The following is a 21,271-nucleotide window of genomic DNA, read 5'->3' on the forward strand; positions in this document are numbered from 1 at the left end:
CCAGTCTCTCTCCCCCAGTCTCTCTCTCTCTCCCCCAGTCTCTCTCTCCCCCAGTCTCTCTCCCCCGTCTCTCTCCCCCGTCTCTCTCCCCATCTCTCTCTCCCCGTCTCTCTCTCCCCGTCTCTCTCTCCCCGTCTCTCTCTCCCCCGTCTCTCTCTCCCCCGTCTCTCTCTCCCCGTCTCTCTCTCCTCGACTCTCTCTCCCCATCTCTCTCTCTCCCGTCTCTTTCTCCCCCATCTCTCTCTCCCTTTCCGTCTCTCTCTTCCCGCCTCTCTCTCTCTCCCCATCTCTCTCTCTCCCCAGTCTCTCTCTCCCCATCTCTCCTTCCGTCTCTCTCCCCCCTCCGTGTCTCTCTCCCCCGTCTCAATCTCTCTCTCCCCCATCTCAGTCTTGTTAAGTCCGTGAATGATTTAGACACAGACTAGCAGGAGTGAAAACAAACAGATGTTTACTGGTGGAAGTGCATAACGAATCTAAACAACAGAGGCTCTCTAGCGCCTTTTATACAGGGGTGGTCACTGCCGGTACTGCAGTCTGAGACCAGTTATTCTCTTACATAGATACATAGATACATAGAAGATAGGAGCAGGAGTAGGCCATTCGGCCCTTCGTGCCTGCTCCGCCATTTAATGAGATCATGGCTGATCCTTTAATTCAGTATCCCGTCCCCGCCTTCTCTCCGTAACCCTTAACCCCTTTTGCCCGTAGAAATATATCTAATTCCCTCTTAAATATATTTAATGAGCTGGCGTACACTGCCCTCTGTGGCAATGAGTTCCACAGGTTCACCACTCTCTGAGTGAAGAAATTCCCCCTCATCTCTGTCCTAAATGGTTTAGCCCTTATCCTTAAATTATGTCCTCTAGTTCTGTTCTCACCCGCCAAGGGAAACATTCCTTCTGCATCCAGTCTGTCTAGACCTGTCAGAATTTTATACACTTCTATGAGGTCCCCTCTCAATCTTCTAAACTCCAGTGTGTACATCCCTAAACTACATAGTCTCTCCTCATAGGTCATTCCCGCCATTCCTGGTATCAGCCTGGTGAATCGCCGCTGCACCCCCTCCATGGCAAGAACATCCTTCCTCAGATGAGGCGACCAAAACTGTACACAGTACTCGAGGTGTGGTCTCACCAGTGCCCTGTACAGCTGCAGCAAGGTATCCCTGTTCCTGTATTCTAACCCTTTTGCTATGAAGGCCAGCATACCGTTTGCCTTCTTGACCGCCTGTTGCACCTGCATGCTCGCCTTCAGTGACTGGTGTACAAGAACACCCAGGTCTCTCTGTACTTCCCCCTCTCCCAATCTATTGCCATTTAAATAATAATTTGCCCTCCCGTTCCTGCACCCAAGGTGGATAACTTCGCACTTGTCCACATTATAGTGCATCTGCCATTTATCCGCCCAATCGCCCAGTCTGTCCAAATCGCTCTGGAGCTTCCTGGTCTCTTCCTCTGAGCCCACCCCACCTCCTAGTTTAGTGTCGTCTGCAAATTTGGAAATGCTGCATCCGACTCCCTGATCCAGGTCATTAATGTAAATTGTGAACAGCTGGGGGCCCAGGACAGATCCCTGTGGTACCCCACTTGTTACTGCCTGCCATTCAGAAAATGAGCCGTTTATTCCAACTCTCTGTTTTCTATCTGACAGCCAGTTCCCTATCCACGCCAAAACTTTCCCCTTTATCCCATGAGCCTCAATTTTCCATGCTAATCTTTTATGTGGGACCTTATCGAAGGCCTTTTGGAAGTCCAGGTACACCACATCTACTGGCTCTCCCCCATCTATTCTACCAGTTACTCCCTCAAAAAATTCCAATAGATTAGTCAAGCACGATTTACCCTTTGTAAATCCATGTTGACTCTGTCCTATCCTGTCCCCATTTGCTAAGTGCTCCGCTATTTCATCCTTAATGATGGACTCCAGCATTTTGCCCACAACTGATGTAAGGCTTACAGGTCTGTAATTACCTGCTTTTTCCCTACCCCCCTTTTTGAATAGTGGGGTAACGTTAGCTACCCTCCAATCCATCGGCACTGTTCCCGAGTCTAATGAATTCTGAAAAATCATCCTTAGTGCATCCGCTATCTCTAGGGCCACCTCCTTCAGTACCCTAGGATGCATGTTATCAGGCCCTGGGGATTTGTCCACCTTCAATCCCTTTAGCTTCCTTAACACCATATCCTTAGAGATATCGATTTGCGTCAGTTCCTCCTTTGCCAATGTCCCTATTTTTCCCGATATCCCAGGGAGGTTTTTTGTGTCTTCCTTCGTAAAGACTGACCCAAAGTATGCATTTAGTTGATCTGCCATTTCCTTATTTCCCATTATATATTCCCCCGTATCTGACTGCAATGGACCAACTTTGGTTTTCACCAGTCTTTTCCTTTTGATATATTTATAAAAGCTTTTGGAGTTAGTTTTTATATTTTCCGCCAGCTTGTTTTCGTAAGCTATTTTGCCCCTCTTGATCATGCCCTTTGCCCTCCTTTGCTCTATCTTAAACTGTTCCCAATCTTCCGCTCTGGCGCTTTTTTTGGCTATTTTATACGCCCTATCTTTGGATTTTATGCTGTCTCTAATTTCCCCTGTTATCCACGGTTGAGTCACCTTTTTAGATTTCCTTTTATGCCAGATTGGTATAAACAATTTTTGCAATTTTGTCATTCTATCTTTAAATGTTTGCCATTGTTTATCTACCTCCAGTCCTCTCAGGAACGTTGTCCAATCAGACCTACTCAGTTCCCGTCTCATGGCATCATAATTCCCCTTGTTTAAATTCAGGACCTTAGTCTCTGAGTCAATTTCTTCGCTCTCCATTTCGAGTGAGAAATCGATCATGTTATGATCGCTCTGACCCAAGGGTCCCCGTACAACAAGATTACTGATTAGTCCCTTCTCATTGCACAGTACCCAGTCCAATATAGCCTGTTCCCGAGTTGGTTCCTCGACATATTGATCCAGATAACCATCCCTTAAACACTCAAGGAATTCCTCCTCCTCATTATTTTTACTGATTAGGCTAGTCCAATCTATATGTAAGTTAAAGTCACCTATGATGACAGCTGTGCTCTTATTGCACGCTTCTCTAATTTCCCTCGTGATGCCCTCCCTAACCTCTATTTTACTATTTGGAGGCCTATATACCACTCCTATTAATGTTTTTCGCCCCTCGCTATTTCTTAGCTCCACCCATATAGATTCTGTATGTAACTTAAAGGTACATACACAACAATTCCTCCCCTTTTAGATAAACAGTACATAACATTCATTTAACAACTAAATGATAACAAATTACAATCACAATTACGGTTACTAGATACAGTGGTTAAGGTTAAGCAAGTATAAGTTCAGTCTTTGAGGAGGCTTCCTGATTCTGTCTGGATAACGCCTCTTTGGGGTAACAGGTTCTTCTGGCAATGTTGAGTCGGAATCAATGTCGTTGTTTGGTTCATCTGCTTCCAATATTACCGGTTCTGCGGTAGCTGCAATTGGAACGTTGATTTCATTACCAGGTGTATCAGATCGTGGTGTGGAGTTGACGTTTTCCAGTGACTCTAGAATCTGGTCAGCATGGCGTCTTACAATGCTCTCCCCAATGTCCACGGTATACATGAGAGGTCCTTGTCGTGTACAAATCGTTCCTGGCTGCCATTTCTCAGTGCGGTAGTCCCAGGCCAAAACTGGTTGACCTATCTTAAAACTCCTGGTCGGCCTTTCATTCATATTCTGAAACTGCCTGTTCTCCACATCTCTTCGGACGTTTGGCTTAACCAAATCCAAGCAGCATCGTAGTCTTCGATTGAAGAACATCATGGCTGGAGTTTGGTTGGTAACCGCATGTGTCGCATTCCGGTAGGCAAACAAGAAGTTGTCCACCTTGTGTTGTAGGGGTATATCTTCATTACACATTGCCTTGATAGCCTTCTTGAATGTTTGGACAAACCTCTCGGCCAATCCATTAGTGGCTGGATGATATGGGGCAGATGTGTAATGCTTAACACCATTGTTCTTTAAGAACCTCCGGAACTCTTCAGACACAAACTGTGGTCCATTGTCAGAGCAAATCTGTTCAGGCAGCCCATTCCTGGCGAATATTGTTCGTAAAACTGTGATAGTTTTTTCCGTGGTGGTTGAGGACATTTTTATTACCTCTGGCCACTTTGAATGTGCATCCACCGCAATTAAAAACATCGAGTCCATGAAGGGACCAGCAAAATCAATGTGCACCCTTTGCCATGGAGATGAGGGCCACTCCCATGGATGCAGAGGAGCTTGTGGTGGGGCTTTTTGGACCTTCTGGCATCCTGCACAGCTCTTGGTCATCTCTTCGATTTCTCTATCGATTCCCGGCCACCACACAAACGTTCTGGCTAAGCTCTTCATTTTTACCCCACCCAGATGACCCTCATGAAGCTCATTGAGCACGCTATCCGTCAACTTAGGTGGAATTACTACTCTGGATCCACACATCAAGGTTCCTCTGCACACTGACAGTTGTTCTCTTCTCGGCGAGAATGCTGGCAGCAGTGGTTCGCCATGTGCTGGCCATCCCTTCACCGTTAAATCATAGACCCGTGATAGTGTCGGGTCATTCCGTGTTTCCTTTTCTATGTTTGCATTCGTCACAGGGAGACATTCGACTATGGTCGAGTGGAATAACTCCATTGGATCCACTGCAAGGTCTTCTTCTTCCACCGTCGGCAACGGTAGACGTGACAGTCCATCAGCATTTCCATGCTGTTTAGTTCCTTTGTGCTCGATGTCATATTGGTGTGCCCCTAGGAAAAGGGACCATCTCTGCAGCCGTTGTGCTGTCATTATCGGTACGCCCTTCTGAGGGTTGAAAATGGAGACAAGAGGTTGATGATCGGTTAGTAGAGTAAATTTTTGACCGTGCAGATAGTGATTGAACTTCTTCACCCCCCACACTAGGCTGAGGGCCTCTCTGTCAATCTGGGCGTAGTTACGCTCGGCAGAAGTTAACGAGCATGACGCAAAAGCTATCGGTCTCTCCAAACCATCAAGGAATTTATGTGACAGTACCGCCCCAATGCCGTAGGGAGATGCATCACACGCCAGCCTGATTGGCAGTGCTGGGTTGTAGTGAGCCAATACTTCCTTCGAAGTGATTAAGTCCTTACTCTTCTGAAAAGCACGTTTACAATCATCGCTCCATTTCCATGCTACCCCCATTCGTAGCAGGGCGTTCAGTGGGTGCAGAATTGTCGACAAATTCGGCAAAAACTTATGATAGTAATTCACCAACCCGAGGAATGACCTCAGTTGCGACACATTTTCAGGCGCTGGGGCCTTAACAACCGCTTCAATTTTGTCAGGGGACTTATGTAACCCCTCTTCATCAATCACGTGGCCACAATACGATATCTGTTTCTTTAAAAATTCACACTTGGGGCGGTTGGCTCGCAACCCATGTTCCCGTAGTCTAGTGAGCACCTGTTCTAGGTTGTTAAGGTGTTCACTGTCATCTTCACCTGTTACAAGGATGTCGTCCAAGTAACACTGAGTCCCCGGAATCCCTTGCAGGACTTGTTCCATCGCTCTTTGCCATATCGCTGGAGCCGATGCTACTCCGAATACCAATCGATGATACTGGTAAAGACCTTTGTGAGTGTTTATCGTGAGATACTTCCTAGAGGACTCTTCAACCTCCATCTGCAAATATGCTTGTGCTAGGTCAATTTTTGTAAAACGCTTCCCTCCAGACAGTGAGGCGAAGATGTCTTCTATCCTTGGAAGAGGATATTGTACTGTGTGAAGGACAGGGTTCACCATCACCTTGAAATCCCCACAGATGCGAATCTTCCTTGGCTCTCCGGACTTATTGCTTAACGTTTTCTTCATGACAGGAACGATGGGTGTCGCCCACTCGCTCCAGTCGACCTTAGACAACACACCCGCCTTCTCCAGATTCTCCAGCTCTACCTCGACGGCTGGGCGAATTGCATATGGTACCGGTCTCACTTTGAAAAACTTGGGAACTGCATTCTCTTCTATTTTTAACGAGGCGGTTACGCCTTTAAGCGTGCCCAGTTCTTGTTGAAATACCTCTTTGGCGTTAGCTAAGATTGTTGACAATCGTCCAGGAGTGACGTCGTCATCTTTTTTACCATCCACCGTCATTGCATGAATGGAATGCCAATCCAAGTTTATCTTCCTGATCCATTCCCGTCCCAATAACGGTGGTCCACCATTTGGCAGTATGTAGAGATACAATTTCCGTATTTTCTTGCCATTGTATTCGACAGGCACCCTTATTTTTCCTCTGGGGTATACTTTTTGCCCCGTATACGTCGTCAAGACGATGGATGTCTCTCTCAAGGGTATGTGTGAAAATAGCCGCTCGTAGTCTCGTCGATTCATGACGGTTAGCGCTGATCCTGTATCCAATTCCATTTTAACTTGGGACCCTGCTATCGTGAGAGTGACCCAAATGGTTCGGTGATCCTCTTTTGCGATTACATTGTGAAGTTTGAGACAGCTTAGTCTCCTGTTTCCGGATTCACTATCGCTCATCTGGTCTTTGGAACTACCGTCTGTCATCTTTTGTACTTTCTTGTACGGTTCCTTAGTAGCCTTTTTGTTGGCGCTGGTCTTCTTCCCAGACCTACAAACTCGTGCAATGTGTCCAATCTTCCCGCATTGTCTGCATATTTTGTCTTTGGACCAGCAGTCCTTCTGGTCATGGTTAGTTCTGCCGCAGCGATAACATTTTGCAAATCCCCGTGTCATTTCGTGGGTGCTGTATTCCTGTGGTTTTTGTTGAATTTCTGCAGCTTCCCTGGCTGCTGCTTCATACGATACTGCCACGCTGAAAGCCTGATCTAGCGTCAGCTCTTTTTCTGCGAGTAACTTCTTCTGTGTTCCTTCACTCAGGAGTCCACAGACAAATTTGTCCCGTAGGGTATCTGCCAGTCCTGCTCCGAACTGGCAGTGCTTTGATAGCTTGCGCAGTTCCGTAAGATACTCAACATTGCTCTCATCTTTGTGCTGAGTTCTCCTGTGGAATTTAAATCTTTCTGCTATCAACAGCGGTGCAGGGTTTAAGTGCTCCTATAGAACAGCAACAATTTCGTTAAAACTCTTCGCCTTCGGTTTGGCTGGAGTAATCAGATCCTGCAATAGGCCGTACGTTCTAGCGCCCATTAAGTTTAACAATATCGATGCCTTTTTCCCCTCCGCTATATCGTTTGCCTCGAAATATACCTCTACTCTTTCCACATACGTGGTCCAGTCCTCTAATGTATTATCAAAAGCAGTGATACAGCCAGTCTTCGGCATCTGCAAATCTAAAATGGCGCCTCCCGCGCTTTGCCTTCTTCTCCGATTTAACAAAATGGCGCCTCCCGCGCTTTGTCTTCTTCCCCGCTGTTGTTAGCGCTGCTTTCCACAGTTTCTTGCGCGTATTCTTTTTCTTTTATTATTTTTCCGTCGTGGAGTGGACCCTCTGGGACACTTCCCTCCCTCTTCTGAGGTCCGAACGCTGCCCGGCTTCGAAACACCGGCCGCGCCCTGTGTACTCCACCCTCTCTTTGCTTCCCGACTCGCTGCCCGGCCCCGTTGAAAGGCCACCCGATCGAGCTTCAGCCCGCCGCAGCCCAGGAAAGATCAGAGCACTACCTGCCACCAGCCCGATTAGCTGGGAAACCACGGACCGAGGAACCCAGCCTGGCTCTGGAAAGTCGCTCCTGCAAAGCCTTGAACCCGATGATTGATGGTCGACGCCCGTTTCTCGAGTTTCAATGGCCTCTATTTTTTTTTCTTTCTTCTGGCTCCGACCTTCAACAACGTCGTCCCAGCTGCTGCTGAGTTGCAGGTAAGTTCGTTTCTTTACTCGTCGCCAGTGTTAAGTCCGTGAATGATTTAGACACAGACTAGCAGGAGTGAAAACAAACAGATGTTTACTGGTGGAAGTCGATAACGAATCTAAACAACAGAGGCTCTCTAGCGCCTTTTATACAGGGGTGGTCACTGCCGGTACTGCAGTCTGAGACCAGTTATTCTCTTAAAGGTACATACACAATAAGTCTCTCTCTCCCCCAGTCTCTCTCTCCCTCAGTCTCTCTCTCTCCCCAGTCTCTCTCTCTCCCCAGTCTCTCTCTCTCTCTCCCCAGTCTCTTTCCCCCAGTCTCTCTCTCTCCCCAAGCCTCTCTCTCCCCCAGTCTCTCTCTCTCTCCCAGTCTCTCTCTCTCCCAGTCTGTCTCTCTCCCAGTCTCTCTCTCTCCCATTCTCTCTTTCTCCCCAGTCCCTCTCTCTCCCCAGTCCCTCTCTCTCCCCAGTCTCTCTCTCTCCCCCAGTCTCTCTCTCTCCCCAGTCTCTCTCTCTCCCCAGTCTCTCTCTCTCTCCCCACGTCTCTTTCTCCCCCTGTCTCTCTCTCCCCCAGTCTCTCTCTCTCTCCCCAGTCTCTCTCTCTCCCCCAGTCTCTCTCTCTCCCCAGTCTCTCTCTCTCCCCCAGTCTCTCTCTCCCCAGTCTCTCTCTCTCCCCCAGTCTCTCTCTCTCCCCAAGCCTATCTCCCCCAGTCTCTCTCTCTCTCCCAGTCTCTCTCTCTCCCAGTCTCTCTCTCTCTCCCATTCTCTCTTTCTCCCCAGTCCCTCTCTCTCCCCAGTCCCTCTCTCTCCCCAGTCTCTCTCTCTCCCCCAGTCTCTCTCTCTCCCCAGTCTCTCTCTCTCCCCCAGTCTCTCTCTCTCTCCCCACGTCTCTTTCTCCCCCTGTCTCTCCCTCCCCCAGTCTCTCTCTCTCCCCCAGTCTCTCTCTCTCCCCAGTCACTCTCTCTCCCCCAGTCTCTCTCTCTCCCCAGTCACTCTCTCTCCCCCAGTCTCTCTCTCCCCCCGTCTCTCTCTCCCCAGTCTCTCTCTTTCCCCAGCCTCTCTCTCTCCCCCAGTCCCTCTCTCTCCCCTAGTCTCTCTCCCCCCCAGTCTCTCTCTCCCTCCAGTCTCTCCCTCCCCCCAGTCAATTTTCAATTCAATTCAATTCAAATCGCTTTATTGGCATGACAATGTACATCTTATGTTGCCAAAGCATCGAAAAAACATTTATGGTTGAACACATAAACGCAGATCTATCCATACAGTGTATAAACAGTCTCTCTCTCCCGCAGTCTCTCTCTCCCCCCAGTCTCTCTCTCCCCCATCTCTTTCTCCCCCCAGTCTCTCTCTCCACCGTCTCTCTCTCCCCCCCAGTCTCTCTCTCCCCCAGTCTCTCTCTTCCCCGTCTCTCCCCCCAGTCTCTCTCTCCCCCAGTCTCTCTCTCCCACAGTCTCTCTCTCCCCCAGTCTCTCCCCCAGTCTCTCTCTCCCCCCAGTCTCTCTCTCCCCCAGTCTCTCTCTCTCCCCAGTCTCTCTCTCCCCAGTCTCTCTCTCCCCCCGAGTCTCTCTCCCCCAGTCTCTCTCCCCAGTCTCTCTCTCCCCCAGTCTCTCTCTCCCCAATCTCTCTCTCCCCAGTCTCTCTCTCCCCCCAGTCTCTCTCTCCACCAATCTCTCTCCCCAGTCTCTCTCTCCCCCAGTCTCTCTCTCCCCCAGTCTCTCTCTCTCTCCCAGTCTCACTCTCTCCCCCAGTCTCTCTCTCCCCTGTCCCTCTCTCCCCAGTCTCTCTCTCCACCAGTCTCTTACAGTGTCACTCTCTCCCCCAGTCTCTCTCTCCCCAGTCTCTCTCTCTCCCCCGTCTCTCTCTCTCCCCAGTCTCTCTCTCGCCCCAGTCTCTCTCTCTCCCCAGTCTCTCTCTCCACCAGTCTCCCTCTCCACCAGTCTCTCTCTCTCTCCCCCAGTCTCTCTCTCTCTCCCAGTCTCACTCTCTCCCCCAGTCTCTCTCTCTCTCCCAGTCTCACTCTGTCCCCCAGTCTCTCTCTCCCCAGTCTCTCTCTCCCCCAGTCTCTCTCTCTCTCCCCCAGGCTCTCTCTCCCCCGTCTCTCTCCCCCCCAGTCTCTCTCTCCACCAGTCTCTCTCCCCAATCTCTCTCTCTCCCCCAGTCTCTCTCTCTCTCCCAGTCTCACTCTCTCCCCCAGTCTCTCTCTCCCCAGTCTCTCTCTCTCCCCCAGTCCCGCTCTCTCCCCCAGTCCCTCTCTCCCCGTCTCTCTCTCCCCACGTCTCTTTCTCCCCCTGTCTCTCTCTCCCCCCTGTCTCTCTCTCCCCCAGTCTCTCTCTGCCCCCCAGTCTCTCTCTCCCCCCAAGTCTCTCTCTCTCCCCCAGTCTCTCTCTCCCCCGCAGTCTCTCTCTCCTCCCAGTCTCTCTCTCCCTCCAGTCTCTCTCTCCCCCCAGTCTCTCTCTGCCCGCAGTCTCTCCTCCAATCTCTTTCTCCCCCCTGTCTCTCTCTCCACCCCAGTCTCTCTCTACCCCCAGTCTCTCTCTCTGCCCCAGTCTCTGTCTCCACCCCCAGTCTCTCTCTACCCCCAGTCTCTCTCTCTCCTCCCCAGTATCTCTCTTGCCCCCCGTCTCTTTCTCCCCTCCAGTCTCCCTCTCTCCCCCAGTCTCTCTCTCCCCCCCAGTCTCTCTCTCCCCCCCGTCTGTCTCTCCCCCAGTCTCTCTCTCAGCCCGTCTCTCTCTCTTCCAGTCTCTCTCTCCCCCCAGTCTCTTTCTCCCCCCAGTCTCTCTCTCCCCCGTCTCTTTCTCCCCCCAGTCTCTCTCCACCCCCAGTCTCTCTCCACCCCCAGTCTCTCTCCACCCCCAGTCTCTCTCTACCCTCAGTCTCTCTCTCCACCCCCAGTCTCTCTCTCTCCCCCCAGTATCTCTTCCCCCCAGGGTCTCTCTCCCCCCCAGTATCTCTCTCTCCCCCAGTCTCTCTCTCTCCCCAAGCCTATCTCCCCCAGTCTCTCTCTCTCTCCCAGTCTCTCTCTCTCCCAGTCTCTCTCTCTCTCCCATTCTCTCTTTCTCCCCAGTCCCTCTCTCTCCCCAGTCCCTCTCTCTCCCCAGTCCCTCTCTCTCCCCAGTCTCTCTCTCTCCCCCAGTCTCTCTCTCTCCCCAGTCTCTCTCTCTCCCCCAGTCTCTCTCTCTCCCCACGTCTCTTTCTCCCCCTGTCTCTCCCTCCCCCAGTCTCTCTCTCTCCCCCAGTCTCTCTCTCTCCCCAGTCACTCTCTCTCCCCCAGTCTCTCTCTCTCCCCAGTCACTCTCTCTCCCCCAGTCTCTCTCTCCCCCGTCTCTCTCTCCCCAGTCTCTCTCTTTCCCCAGCCTCTCTCTCTCCCCCAGTCCCTCTCTCTCCCCTTGTCTCTCTCCCCCCCAGTCTCTCTCTCCCTCCAGTCTCTCCCTCCCCCCAGTCAATTTTCAATTCAATTCAATTCAAATCGCTTTATTGGCATGACAATGTACATCTTATGTTGCCAAAGCATCGAAAAAACATTTATGGTTGAACACATAAACGCAGATCTATCCATACAGTGTATAAACAGTCTCTCTCTCCCGCAGTCTCTCTCTCCCCCCAGTCTCTCACTCCCCCGTCTCTTTCTCCCCCCAGTCTCTCTCTCCACCGTCTCTCTCTCCCCCCCAGTCTCTCTCTCCCCCAGTCTCTCTCTTCCCCGTCTCTCCCCCCAGTCTCTTTCTCCCCCAGTCTCTCTCTCCCCCAGTCTCTCTCTCCCACAGTCTCTCTCTCCCCCAGTCTCTCCCCCAGTCTCTCTCTCCCCCCAGTCTCTCTCTCCCCCGTCTCTCTCTCTCCCCCAGTCTCTCTCTCCCCAGTCTCTCTCTCCCCCCCAGTCTCTCTCCCCCAGTCTCTCTCCCCAGTCTCTCTCTCCCCCAGTCTCTCTCTCCCCAATCTCTCTCTCTCCCCAGTCTCTCTCCCCCCCAGTCTCTCTCTCCACCAGTCTCTCTCCCCAGTCTCTCTCTCTCCCCCAGTCTCTCTCCCCCAGTCTCTCTCTCTCTCCCAGTCTCACTCTCTCCCCCAGTCTCTCTCTCCCCTGTCTCTCTCTCCCCAGTCTCTCTCTCCACCAGTCTCTTACAGTGTCACTCTCTCCCCCAGTCTCTCTCTCCCCAGTCTCTCTCTCTCCCCTGTCTCTCTCTCTCCCCAGTCTCTCTCTCCCCCAGTCTCTCTCTCGCCCCAGTCTCTCTCTCTCCCCAGTCTCTCTCTCCACCAGTCTCCCTCTCCACCAGTCTCTCTCTCTCTCCCCCAGTCTCTCTCTCTCTCCCAGTCTCACTCTCTCCCCCAGTCTCTCTCTCTCTCCCAGTCTCACTCTGTCCCCCAGTCTCTCTCTCCCCAGTCTCTCTCTCCCCCAGTCTCTCTCTCTCTCCCCCAGTCTCTCTCTCTCTCCCCCAGGCTCTCTCTCCCCCGTCTCTCTCCCCCCCAGTCTCTCTCTCCACCAGTCTCTCTCCCCAATCTCTCTCTCTCCCCCAGTCTCTCTCTCTCTCCCAGTCTCACTCTCTCCCCCAGTCTCTCTCTCCCCAGTCTCTCTCCCTCCCCCAGTCCCTCTCTCTCCCCCAGTCCCTCTCTCCCCATCTCTCTCTCCCCACGTCTTTCTCCCCCTGTCTCTCTCTCCCCCCTGTCTCTCTCTCCCCCAGTCTCTCTCTGCCCCCAGTCTCTCTCTCCCCCCAAGTCTCTCTCTCTCCCCCAGTCTCTCTCTCCCCCGCAGTCTCTCTCTCCTCCCAGTCTCTCTCTCCCTCCAGTCTCTCTCTCCCCCCAGTCTCTCTCTGCCCGCAGTCTCTCCTCCAATCTCTTTCTCCCCCCTGTCTCTCTCTCCACCCCAGTCTCTCTCTACCCCCAGTCTCTCTCTCTACCCCCAGTCTCTCTCTCCACCCCCAGTCTCTCTCTACCCCCAGTCTCTCTCTCTCCTCCCCAGTATCTCTCTTCCCCCCCGTCTCTTTCTCCCCTCCAGTCTCCCTCTCTCCCCCAGTCTCTCTCTCCCCCCCAGTCTCTCTCTCCCCCCCGTCTGTCTCTCCCCCAGTCTCTCTCTCAGCCCGTCTCTCTCTCTCCCAGTCTCTCTCTCCCCCCAGTCTCTTTCTCCCCCCAGTCTCTCTCTCCCCCGTCTCTTTCTCCCCCCAGTCTCTCTCCACCCCCAGTCTCTCTCCACCCCCAGTCTCTCTCCACCCCAGTCTCTCTCTACCCTCAGTCTCTCTCTCCACCCCCAGTCTCTCTCTCTCCCCCCAGTATCTCTTCCCCCCAGGGTCTCTCTCCCCCCCAGTATCTCTCTCTCCCCCAGTCTCTCTCTCTCCCCAAGCCTATCTCCCCCAGTCTCTCTCTCTCTCCCAGTCTCTCTCTCTCCCAGTCTCTCTCTCTCTCCCATTCTCTCTTTCTCCCCAGTCCCTCTCTCTCCCCAGTCCCTCTCTCTCCCCAGTCCCTCTCTCTCCCCAGTCTCTCTCTCTCCCCCAGTCTCTCTCTCTCCCCAGTCTCTCTCTCTCCCCCAGTCTCTCTCTCTCTCCCCACGTCTCTTTCTCCCCCTGTCTCTCCCTCCCCCAGTCTCTCTCTCTCCCCCAGTCTCTCTCTCTCCCCAGTCACTCTCTCTCCCCCAGTCTCTCTCTCTCCCCAGTCACTCTCTCTCCCCCAGTCTCTCTCTCCCCCCGTCTCTCTCTCCCCAGTCTCTCTCTTTCCCCAGCCTCTCTCTCTCCCCCAGTCCCTCTCTCTCCCTCCAGTCTCTCCCTCCCCCCAGTCAATTTTCAATTCAATTCAATTCAAATCGCTTTATTGGCATGACAATGTACATCTTATGTTGCCAAAGCATCGAAAAAACATTTATGGTTGAACACATAAACGCAGATCTATCCATACAGTGTATAAACAGTCTCTCTCTCCCGCAGTCTCTCTCTCCCCCCAGTCTCTCACTCCCCCGTCTCTTTCTCCCCCCAGTCTCTCTCTCCACCGTCTCTCTCTCCCCCCCAGTCTCTCTCTCCACCCCCAGTCTCTCTCTACCCCCAGTCTCTCTCTCTCCTCCCCAGTATCTCTCTTCCCCCCCGTCTCTTTCTCCCCTCCAGTCTCCCTCTCTCCCCCAGTCTCTCTCTCCCCCCCAGTCTCTCTCTCCCCCCCGTCTGTCTCTCCCCCAGTCTCTCTCTCAGCCCGTCTCTCTCTCTCCCAGTCTCTCTCTCCCCCCAGTCTCTTTCTCCCCCCAGTCTCTCTCTCCCCCGTCTCTTTCTCCCCCCAGTCTCTCTCCACCCCCAGTCTCTCTCCACCCCCAGTCTCTCTCCACCCCAGTCTCTCTCTACCCTCAGTCTCTCTCTCCACCCCCAGTCTCTCTCTCTCCCCCCAGTATCTCTTCCCCCCAGGGTCTCTCTCCCCCCCAGTATCTCTCTCTCCCCCAGTCTCTCTCTCTCCCCAAGCCTATCTCCCCCAGTCTCTCTCTCTCTCCCAGTCTCTCTCTCTCCCAGTCTCTCTCTCTCTCCCATTCTCTCTTTCTCCCCAGTCCCTCTCTCTCCCCAGTCCCTCTCTCTCCCCAGTCCCTCTCTCTCCCCAGTCTCTCTCTCTCCCCCAGTCTCTCTCTCTCCCCAGTCTCTCTCTCTCCCCCAGTCTCTCTCTCTCTCCCCACGTCTCTTTCTCCCCCTGTCTCTCCCTCCCCCAGTCTCTCTCTCTCCCCCAGTCTCTCTCTCTCCCCAGTCACTCTCTCTCCCCCAGTCTCTCTCTCTCCCCAGTCACTCTCTCTCCCCCAGTCTCTCAATCCCCCCGTCTCTCTCTCCCCAGTCTCTCTCTTTCCCCAGCCTCTCTCCCTCCCCCCAGTCAATTTTCAATTCAATTCAATTCAAATCGCTTTATTGGCATGACAATGTACATCTTATGTTGCCAAAGCATCGAAAAAACATTTATGGTTGAACACATAAACGCAGATCTATCCATGCAGTGTATAAACAGTCTCTCTCTCCCGCAGTCTCTCTCTCCCCCCAGTCTCTCACTCCCCCGTCTCTTTCTCCCCCCAGTCTCTCTCTCCACCGTCTCTCTCTCCCCCCCAGTCTCTCTCTCCCCCAGTCTCTCTCTTCCCCGTCTCTCCCCCCAGTCTCTCTCTCCCCCAGTCTCTCTCTCCCCCAGTCTCTCTCTCCCACAGTCTCTCTCTCCCCCAGTCTCTCCCCCAGTCTCTCTCTCCCCCCAGTCTCTCTCTCCCCCAGTCTCTCTCTCTCCCCCAGTCTCTCTCTCCCCAGTCTCTCTCTCCCCCCCAGTCTCTCTCCCCCAGTCTCTCTCCCCAGTCTCTCTCTCCCCCAGTCTCTCTCTCCCCAATCTCTCTCTCTCCCCAGTCTCTCTCTCCCCCCAGTCTCTCTCTCCACCAGTCTCTCTCCCCAGTCTCTCTCTCTCCCCCAGTCTCTCTCTCCCCCAGTCTCTCTCTCTCTCCCAGTCTCACTCTCTCCCCCAGTCTCTCTCTCCCCTGTCTCTCTCTCCCCCAGTCTCTCTCTCCACCAGTCTCTTACAGTGTCACTCTCTCCCCCAGTCTCTCTCTCCCCAGTCTCTCTCTCTCCCCCGTCTCTCTCTCTCCCCAGTCTCTCTCTCCCCCAGTCTCTCTCTCGCCCCAGTATCTCTCTCCCCCACAGTCTCTCTCTCTCCCCCGTCTCTCTCTTCCCCCAGTCTCTCTCTCCCCCGTCTGTCTCTCCCCCAGTCCCTCTCTCAGCCCTAGTCTCTCTCTCTTCCAGTCTCTCTCTCTCCCCCAGTCTCTCTCCCTTTCGATCCTCTCTTCTCCCCAGTCCCTCTCTCTCTCTCCCCCCCGTGTCTCTCACTCTCTCTCCCACTGTCTCTTTCTCTCTCACCCAATCTCTGTCTCTCTCCGCTGTCTCTCTCTCTCTCTCCCCAATCTCTCTCTCTCTCCCCCAGTCTCTTTCTTTCCCCAGTCCCTCTCTCTCCCCCAGCCTCTCTCTCCCCCCCGTCCTGTAGTGGGTTTCATTACACAGGCGTTGAAATTGGTTCCAGTGTGCAGGCGTCGAAGTCCACTCCCGCGAGCCTAAAGAACGATCCTGTGGGACGTGGTTAAAAAGAGCGCCTGTGCGCTGGTGCCCGCTCCAGCTGGACTGCGCGGCCTGCAATGCCTGGTGTGTGGCAGCCTCAAGGTATTTGTGTGGCCGCGCACCCACGTGGCTCAGGGGAATCAATGGTCTATCGTACACTGCCAGCAGTGTTATTGCCCCATTTTTGTTCTTCAGTTCAACCCATATGGCCTCATTTGATGATCCTACTAACACATCCTCCCTCCTCACAGCTGTAATTGTTTATTTAACCAATATTGCGGCCCCCTCCTTTTTTATCCCCCTCTCTATCTTGTCTGAAAACCATGTAACTAGGAATGTTGAGCTACCATTCCTGCTCTTCTTACAGCCATGTTTCAGTAATAGCTATGATATTATTTGTGCCCTCAGCTCATTTGCCTTTTTCACTAGACTCTTTGCATTGAAATATATACCATATATTATAAGCACTGCCAGACCACTTTGTTGTCTATTTTCTAGCCTTTTGTTTCCTCTGCCTTCCAAACTCACTTACTAGAAGAGAACGCTTATATTTTTGTGATTGCATGAAGCCACCAAGTTCACCTAGCCAAACCCCTTCACCCCTACAATTTATAGGGCACATTCTTCATGGGAGGGAAGGTACCACACATTGGCTATGCCACTATCCATGTGCAATCTCTCTTGTTGGTTGTGGGCAGTCTTTCAGAAGCAGATAAAATAGACCCGTGTAGCAATTGGATGTAACATGAGGTGCACCTCCATGACCAGCTAACATTGGACCTGCTGTGAAGGGGTGATTAGTTATTATTTAGTTGTTAAATGAATGTTATGTACTGTTTATCTAAAAGGGGAGGAATTGTTGTGTATGTACCTTTAAGGGAATAACTGGTCTCAGACTGCAGTACCGGCAGTGACCACCCCCGTATAAAAGGCCCTAGCAGGCTTCTGTAGTTTCAGTTTCCAGGTTGTCTCCATTCAGTAAAGACTTGTTATAATCAACTCCTGCAGTCCGTGTCTCAATTATACACGGACATAATAGCAGTGGTAGCCGGTAGCGCCCCGTGGCTCCGCGCTTCTGGCGACGATGTCATCGCCGTGCGCAGCGCCCCGGCCGCAAACTTCGGCTGCACCTCCTGAACTATTGCCGGACGATATGTCAGACAGGGTCAGGGTGGCGGTTTTGCAGCCGCGGCGGCGGTATTTAAAGGGGCAGGTGTTGGGCGGCTTTTTTTTCATGACCGCCTGCCAGCACCCGCTCCCTTCCCCTGAACCAGTGGCATCAGCCAGGGCTCCAGAGGGTATTCTTGCTCAGCCAGGATCCATCCATCCAGTGTGGAATGGTGGGAATGTAGGCTGGCATAGAATAAATGCAACTTCCAGTGTGCCTGGGAGCAACCTGCCTAATGCAGTACTAATGATTAAACAACCTGCATTTAATGAAATGGAATCCCACCCTGTTCGCATTGAATTGTTGCAACAAACCTATACAGCCAGATGGATTGCATAGAATAATAATTGGTTTCAACGGGTGATTGCTGAGAGAGCTTAATTAAAAAGGAAAAAGTGAAGGATCTGTTAATAGAATTCATTACCTACTTCTGTGTGTGTATTTTGTGCTCATATTGGTGCGGGATATTGATGTTTAGAGAATGGAGAGCTTTGTTACATTCTGAGGTCAGCTATAGCAAGGAATGCATGGTGATTGTGCTGTGCAATAAATTTGACTTCTTGCCCGCTTCAGCAGGAAATTTGTACCAAAAGATGATGGCCTGAATTTTAATGGGGAGGCGGGTTGGGGGAGTGGGGGGTGCTCAGAAGCGGTCGGGAAACCCGGGAGAACGGGTTTCCCGCAGGCCCTGCCGAATCTAACGGCAGGGCCTGAATTGCATGGGAAACCTCTGTTTCCCACCCGCAGCCAACCAGATTGAGAGTCTTGCTGAAGTGAGGGATCACTTGGGGGCCGGAAGAGTGGGAACGATCGGAGGGCCAGAGGAGCACGGGGTGGGGGGGTCAGGAATGATCGAAGGGCTGGAGGAGCGGTTCGGGGTGGTGGTGTCAGAAACAATCGGAAAAAGGTGGGGTCAGGAACGATCGGAGGAGTGGGGGGGAGGCATCGAGTGAGCATGGGGTGCTAGGGAGGTGATCATCAGAGGGACGGGAGCGGCTTATAATCGGGGGGGGGGAGCAGGATCAACACAGGTTCAGGGGCCAGGTGCAGCACGGGGTATCGGAGGAGCGTGGGGGGGGGGGGGCGGGGGTGGGTCGGGGGAGGTGGTTGGAGGCCACGTGGGTAGGATCGGAGATCTTGTAGGGGGGTCTCCGATTGCGGGTGTGGGTTAGGCAGGAACACTGGATCCAGGAGGTAAGTGTACAGGCACTTACCTCCTGGATCCAGCAGTCCTTGTTTTACTTTAGCTGGCGGGTTTCATGAGGCCTGCAAAACCCAACGAGCTGCAGTTAAATTCAAAATGTGGACTTTTTTGTCGTGGATTTACATCTGCTGGAAACTGGGCTGAAACTGATCACTTTCGCTTAGGACACTTACAGCAGGAATGAAAGATGATTTTCATTCTATCACACCTGATAGACTAAGATTAGACACTCTGCTTTATGCCTTCCCATTGTGACAGCAACTCTGTTCGAGGTTTCACTGCTCCATGAAACAGTATACTAAGGTTCCAGTAAGCTGTACCACGAGAAGGTTCTCAATGGTTAATATTGCACTAACACACTTCAGTTGTACCCACAGATTGACATTATCTTCTTAATTAAACATACAGCAATGGGGGAGGGGAGCTGGTAGCCAGCAGTGGCCCACTTGATTTTAATGTGGGGTTGGGAGGAGTATATGTTAAACACTTTGTTGGTTGAGGCTTGCAGTGGTCCATTGTTAGGCCACATGTAGACCCTGGTTGCCCTGAACGCAGCTGGCCCAGCCGCGACTGCATTGAGGGCACCCCAATATTGCAGAGGGGCCTTCAAACAGGCATTGGGCCCCTTATTTGAATATGCAAAGTGCCTGATGCCTGGCGTGGGCACTGCTTACCTATCATTTTGCCTACATCAGTATTGCCAGCTCGTAATGAGCGCGCGCTTCCTAATATTGAAGGCTGAGGAGGCCATTGTGAGGGCTGTGTAGTCGAATTTCTAGGCCATCAGTTCCAACATGGAAGGTAACAGTCAATAAATCAACTTTTACAATGTCCAATACTTACAAAAAGATTCAAGGCAGGAAAATCGTATTCTGTAATCTTCACACCTTCCATCTTCTTGCTCCGCATTCACACAAGCAAATCCAGCAGAAATGTTGCAACTATTTAATACAGAATGGGAGGGTGTGATAATGTAGTTACTAAAACAATTCATACTCTTTGAAATAAAGACACTGCACGAAAATAAGAAGGAAGGAATCATTATTTACTCAGCAACGTTGTCGTCAGTGCTTGAGACAGAAATTCCTGATGTTGTCTCCACTTCACAATCAGTCGGATCACTGCAGATTTTATCAGCATATTCTTTACGGAGATTCACAAGATCTTCATAATCCCCATTGTTAGATCCATGTGTTAATGGAGACACAGAATGCAGGAGTTGATTTAACAAGTGTTTACTGAACAAAGTCTGGAGGTGAACTAACAACACAAGACGCTACACAGGCTTATATACCCGAGTGGTCACTACTGGTACTACAGTATACAGGGGCTTCAAAAACATAGTTCCTCTTAAAGGTACATACACTACAATTCCTCCCCTTTTAGATAAATAGTACATAACATTTTTACAAGAACAATAATATACACATTTGCTGAAGTTAATCAATTACAAATTCAGTCTCTCTGGAGGCTTCCTGACTCGGTCTGGATAACGCCTCGGTGGTGTAGTAGGTTCTTTTGGCAAGGTCGATTCGGCTTCAATGCCAGTGTTGGGTTCATCTGGTTCCAGTATCACCGGATCGGAGGTAGATACTATGGGTATCTCTGCTTCATCACTAGGCGTATAGAGTTGTGGTGTAGGTTGTCCTTTTTCGGATGACTCTATGATCTGGTCAGCATGGCGCCTTATTATGCTTTCTCCAATGTCCACGGTATACATCAGCGGTCCTAGTCGTGTGCAAATAGTTCCAGGCTGCCATTTCTCGGTACGGTAGTCCCGGGCCAAAACTGGTTGACCTATCTGGAAGGTTCTAGTTGGCCTTTCATTCATGCTTTGAAATTGCCAGTTCTCTACGTCCCTTCTGACGTTTGGCTTGACCAAATCGAGCCGGCATCTTAGTCTTCTATTGAAAAACATCATGGCGGGGGTTTGGTTTGTAACCACATGTGTTGCATTCATGTACGCAAACAAGAAGTTATCTACCTTATGTTGTAGATTTATGTCTTCATTACCCATGGCCTTTATGGCCTTCTTGAAGGTCTGGACAAACCTTTCAGCCAATCCATTGGTGGTGGGATGGTATGGGGCGGACGTGTAGTGCTTAACGCCATTTTTTTTAAAGAACTTCCTGAATTCTTCGGATACAAATTGCGGTCCATTGTCAGAACAGATCTGTTCAGGCAGCCCATTCCTGGCGAATATGGTCCTTAATACTGTGATGGTTTTTTCCGTGGTGGTGGAGGACATCTTTATTACCTCCGGCCACTTGGAGTGTGCATCCACCGCGATTAAGAACATTGAGTCCATAAATGGACCAGCAAAGTCGATATGTACCCTTTGCCATGGAGATGAGGGCCACTCCCATGGATGTAGAGGGGCTTGTGGTGGGGCGTTTTGGACCTTCTGGCATCCTAGACAGCTCTTGGTCATTTCTTCGATGTCTCCATCGATACCTGGCCACCACACAAACGCTCTGGCTAAGTTCTTCATTTTCACTCCACGCAGATGCCCCTCGTGAAGCTCCTTTAGCACTCTATCCTTGAGTTTGGGTGGAATCACCACTCTGGATCCACACATCAAGGTTCCTCGGCACACTGACAGCTGTTCTCTTCTTTGCGAGAATGCTGGCAACAGTGTTCGCCATGTGCTGGCCATCCCTTCACCGTTAAATCGTAGACTCGTGAGAGAGTTGGGTCATTTCGCGTTTCCTTTTCAATGGTAGAATTTGTCACCGGTAGACATTCCACTATGGTCGAGTGGAATATCTCCACTGGGTCCACTGTAGGCGCCTCTTCCACCGTTGGCATCGGTAGGCGCGATAACCTGTCAGCATTCCCATGCTGTTTTGTTCCTTAGTACTCTATGTCATATTGGTGTGCTCCTAGGGAAAGGGACCACCTCTGTAGCCTTTGCGCTGTCATAATGGGAACGCCCTTTTTAGGGTTGAATATGGAGACGAGGGGTTGATGGTCAGTCAACAAGGTAAATTTTTGTCCGTGTAGGTAATGGTTGAATTTCTTCACCCCCCACACCAGGCTGAGTGCCTCCCT

The 21,271-nt window shown here is 51.6% G+C and overlaps 1 protein-coding gene across 1 annotated transcript in view; it reads right to left on the bottom strand.

Annotated features, from left to right (window-relative positions):
• Nucleotides 1-19,043: 19,043 nt before the first annotated feature.
• The window catches only part of muc5.7 (mucin5.7), a gene marked incomplete at its 5' end in the record, with an annotated part of 240,861 nt that continues 238,633 nt past the window's right edge, over nt 19,044-21,271 (bottom strand). The window contains 2 exon segments of the mRNA XM_085967276.1: nt 19,044-19,161; nt 19,270-19,401. Coding sequence (XP_085823402.1) covers nt 19,044-19,161; nt 19,270-19,401 — 250 coding nt within the window.

The sequence above is a fragment of the Somniosus microcephalus genome, chromosome 25, assembly GCF_052327205.1.
Source record: "Somniosus microcephalus isolate GS21.2 chromosome 25, FLI_Smic_1.0, whole genome shotgun sequence".
Classification (NCBI taxonomy): Eukaryota; Metazoa; Chordata; class Chondrichthyes; order Squaliformes; family Somniosidae; genus Somniosus; species Somniosus microcephalus.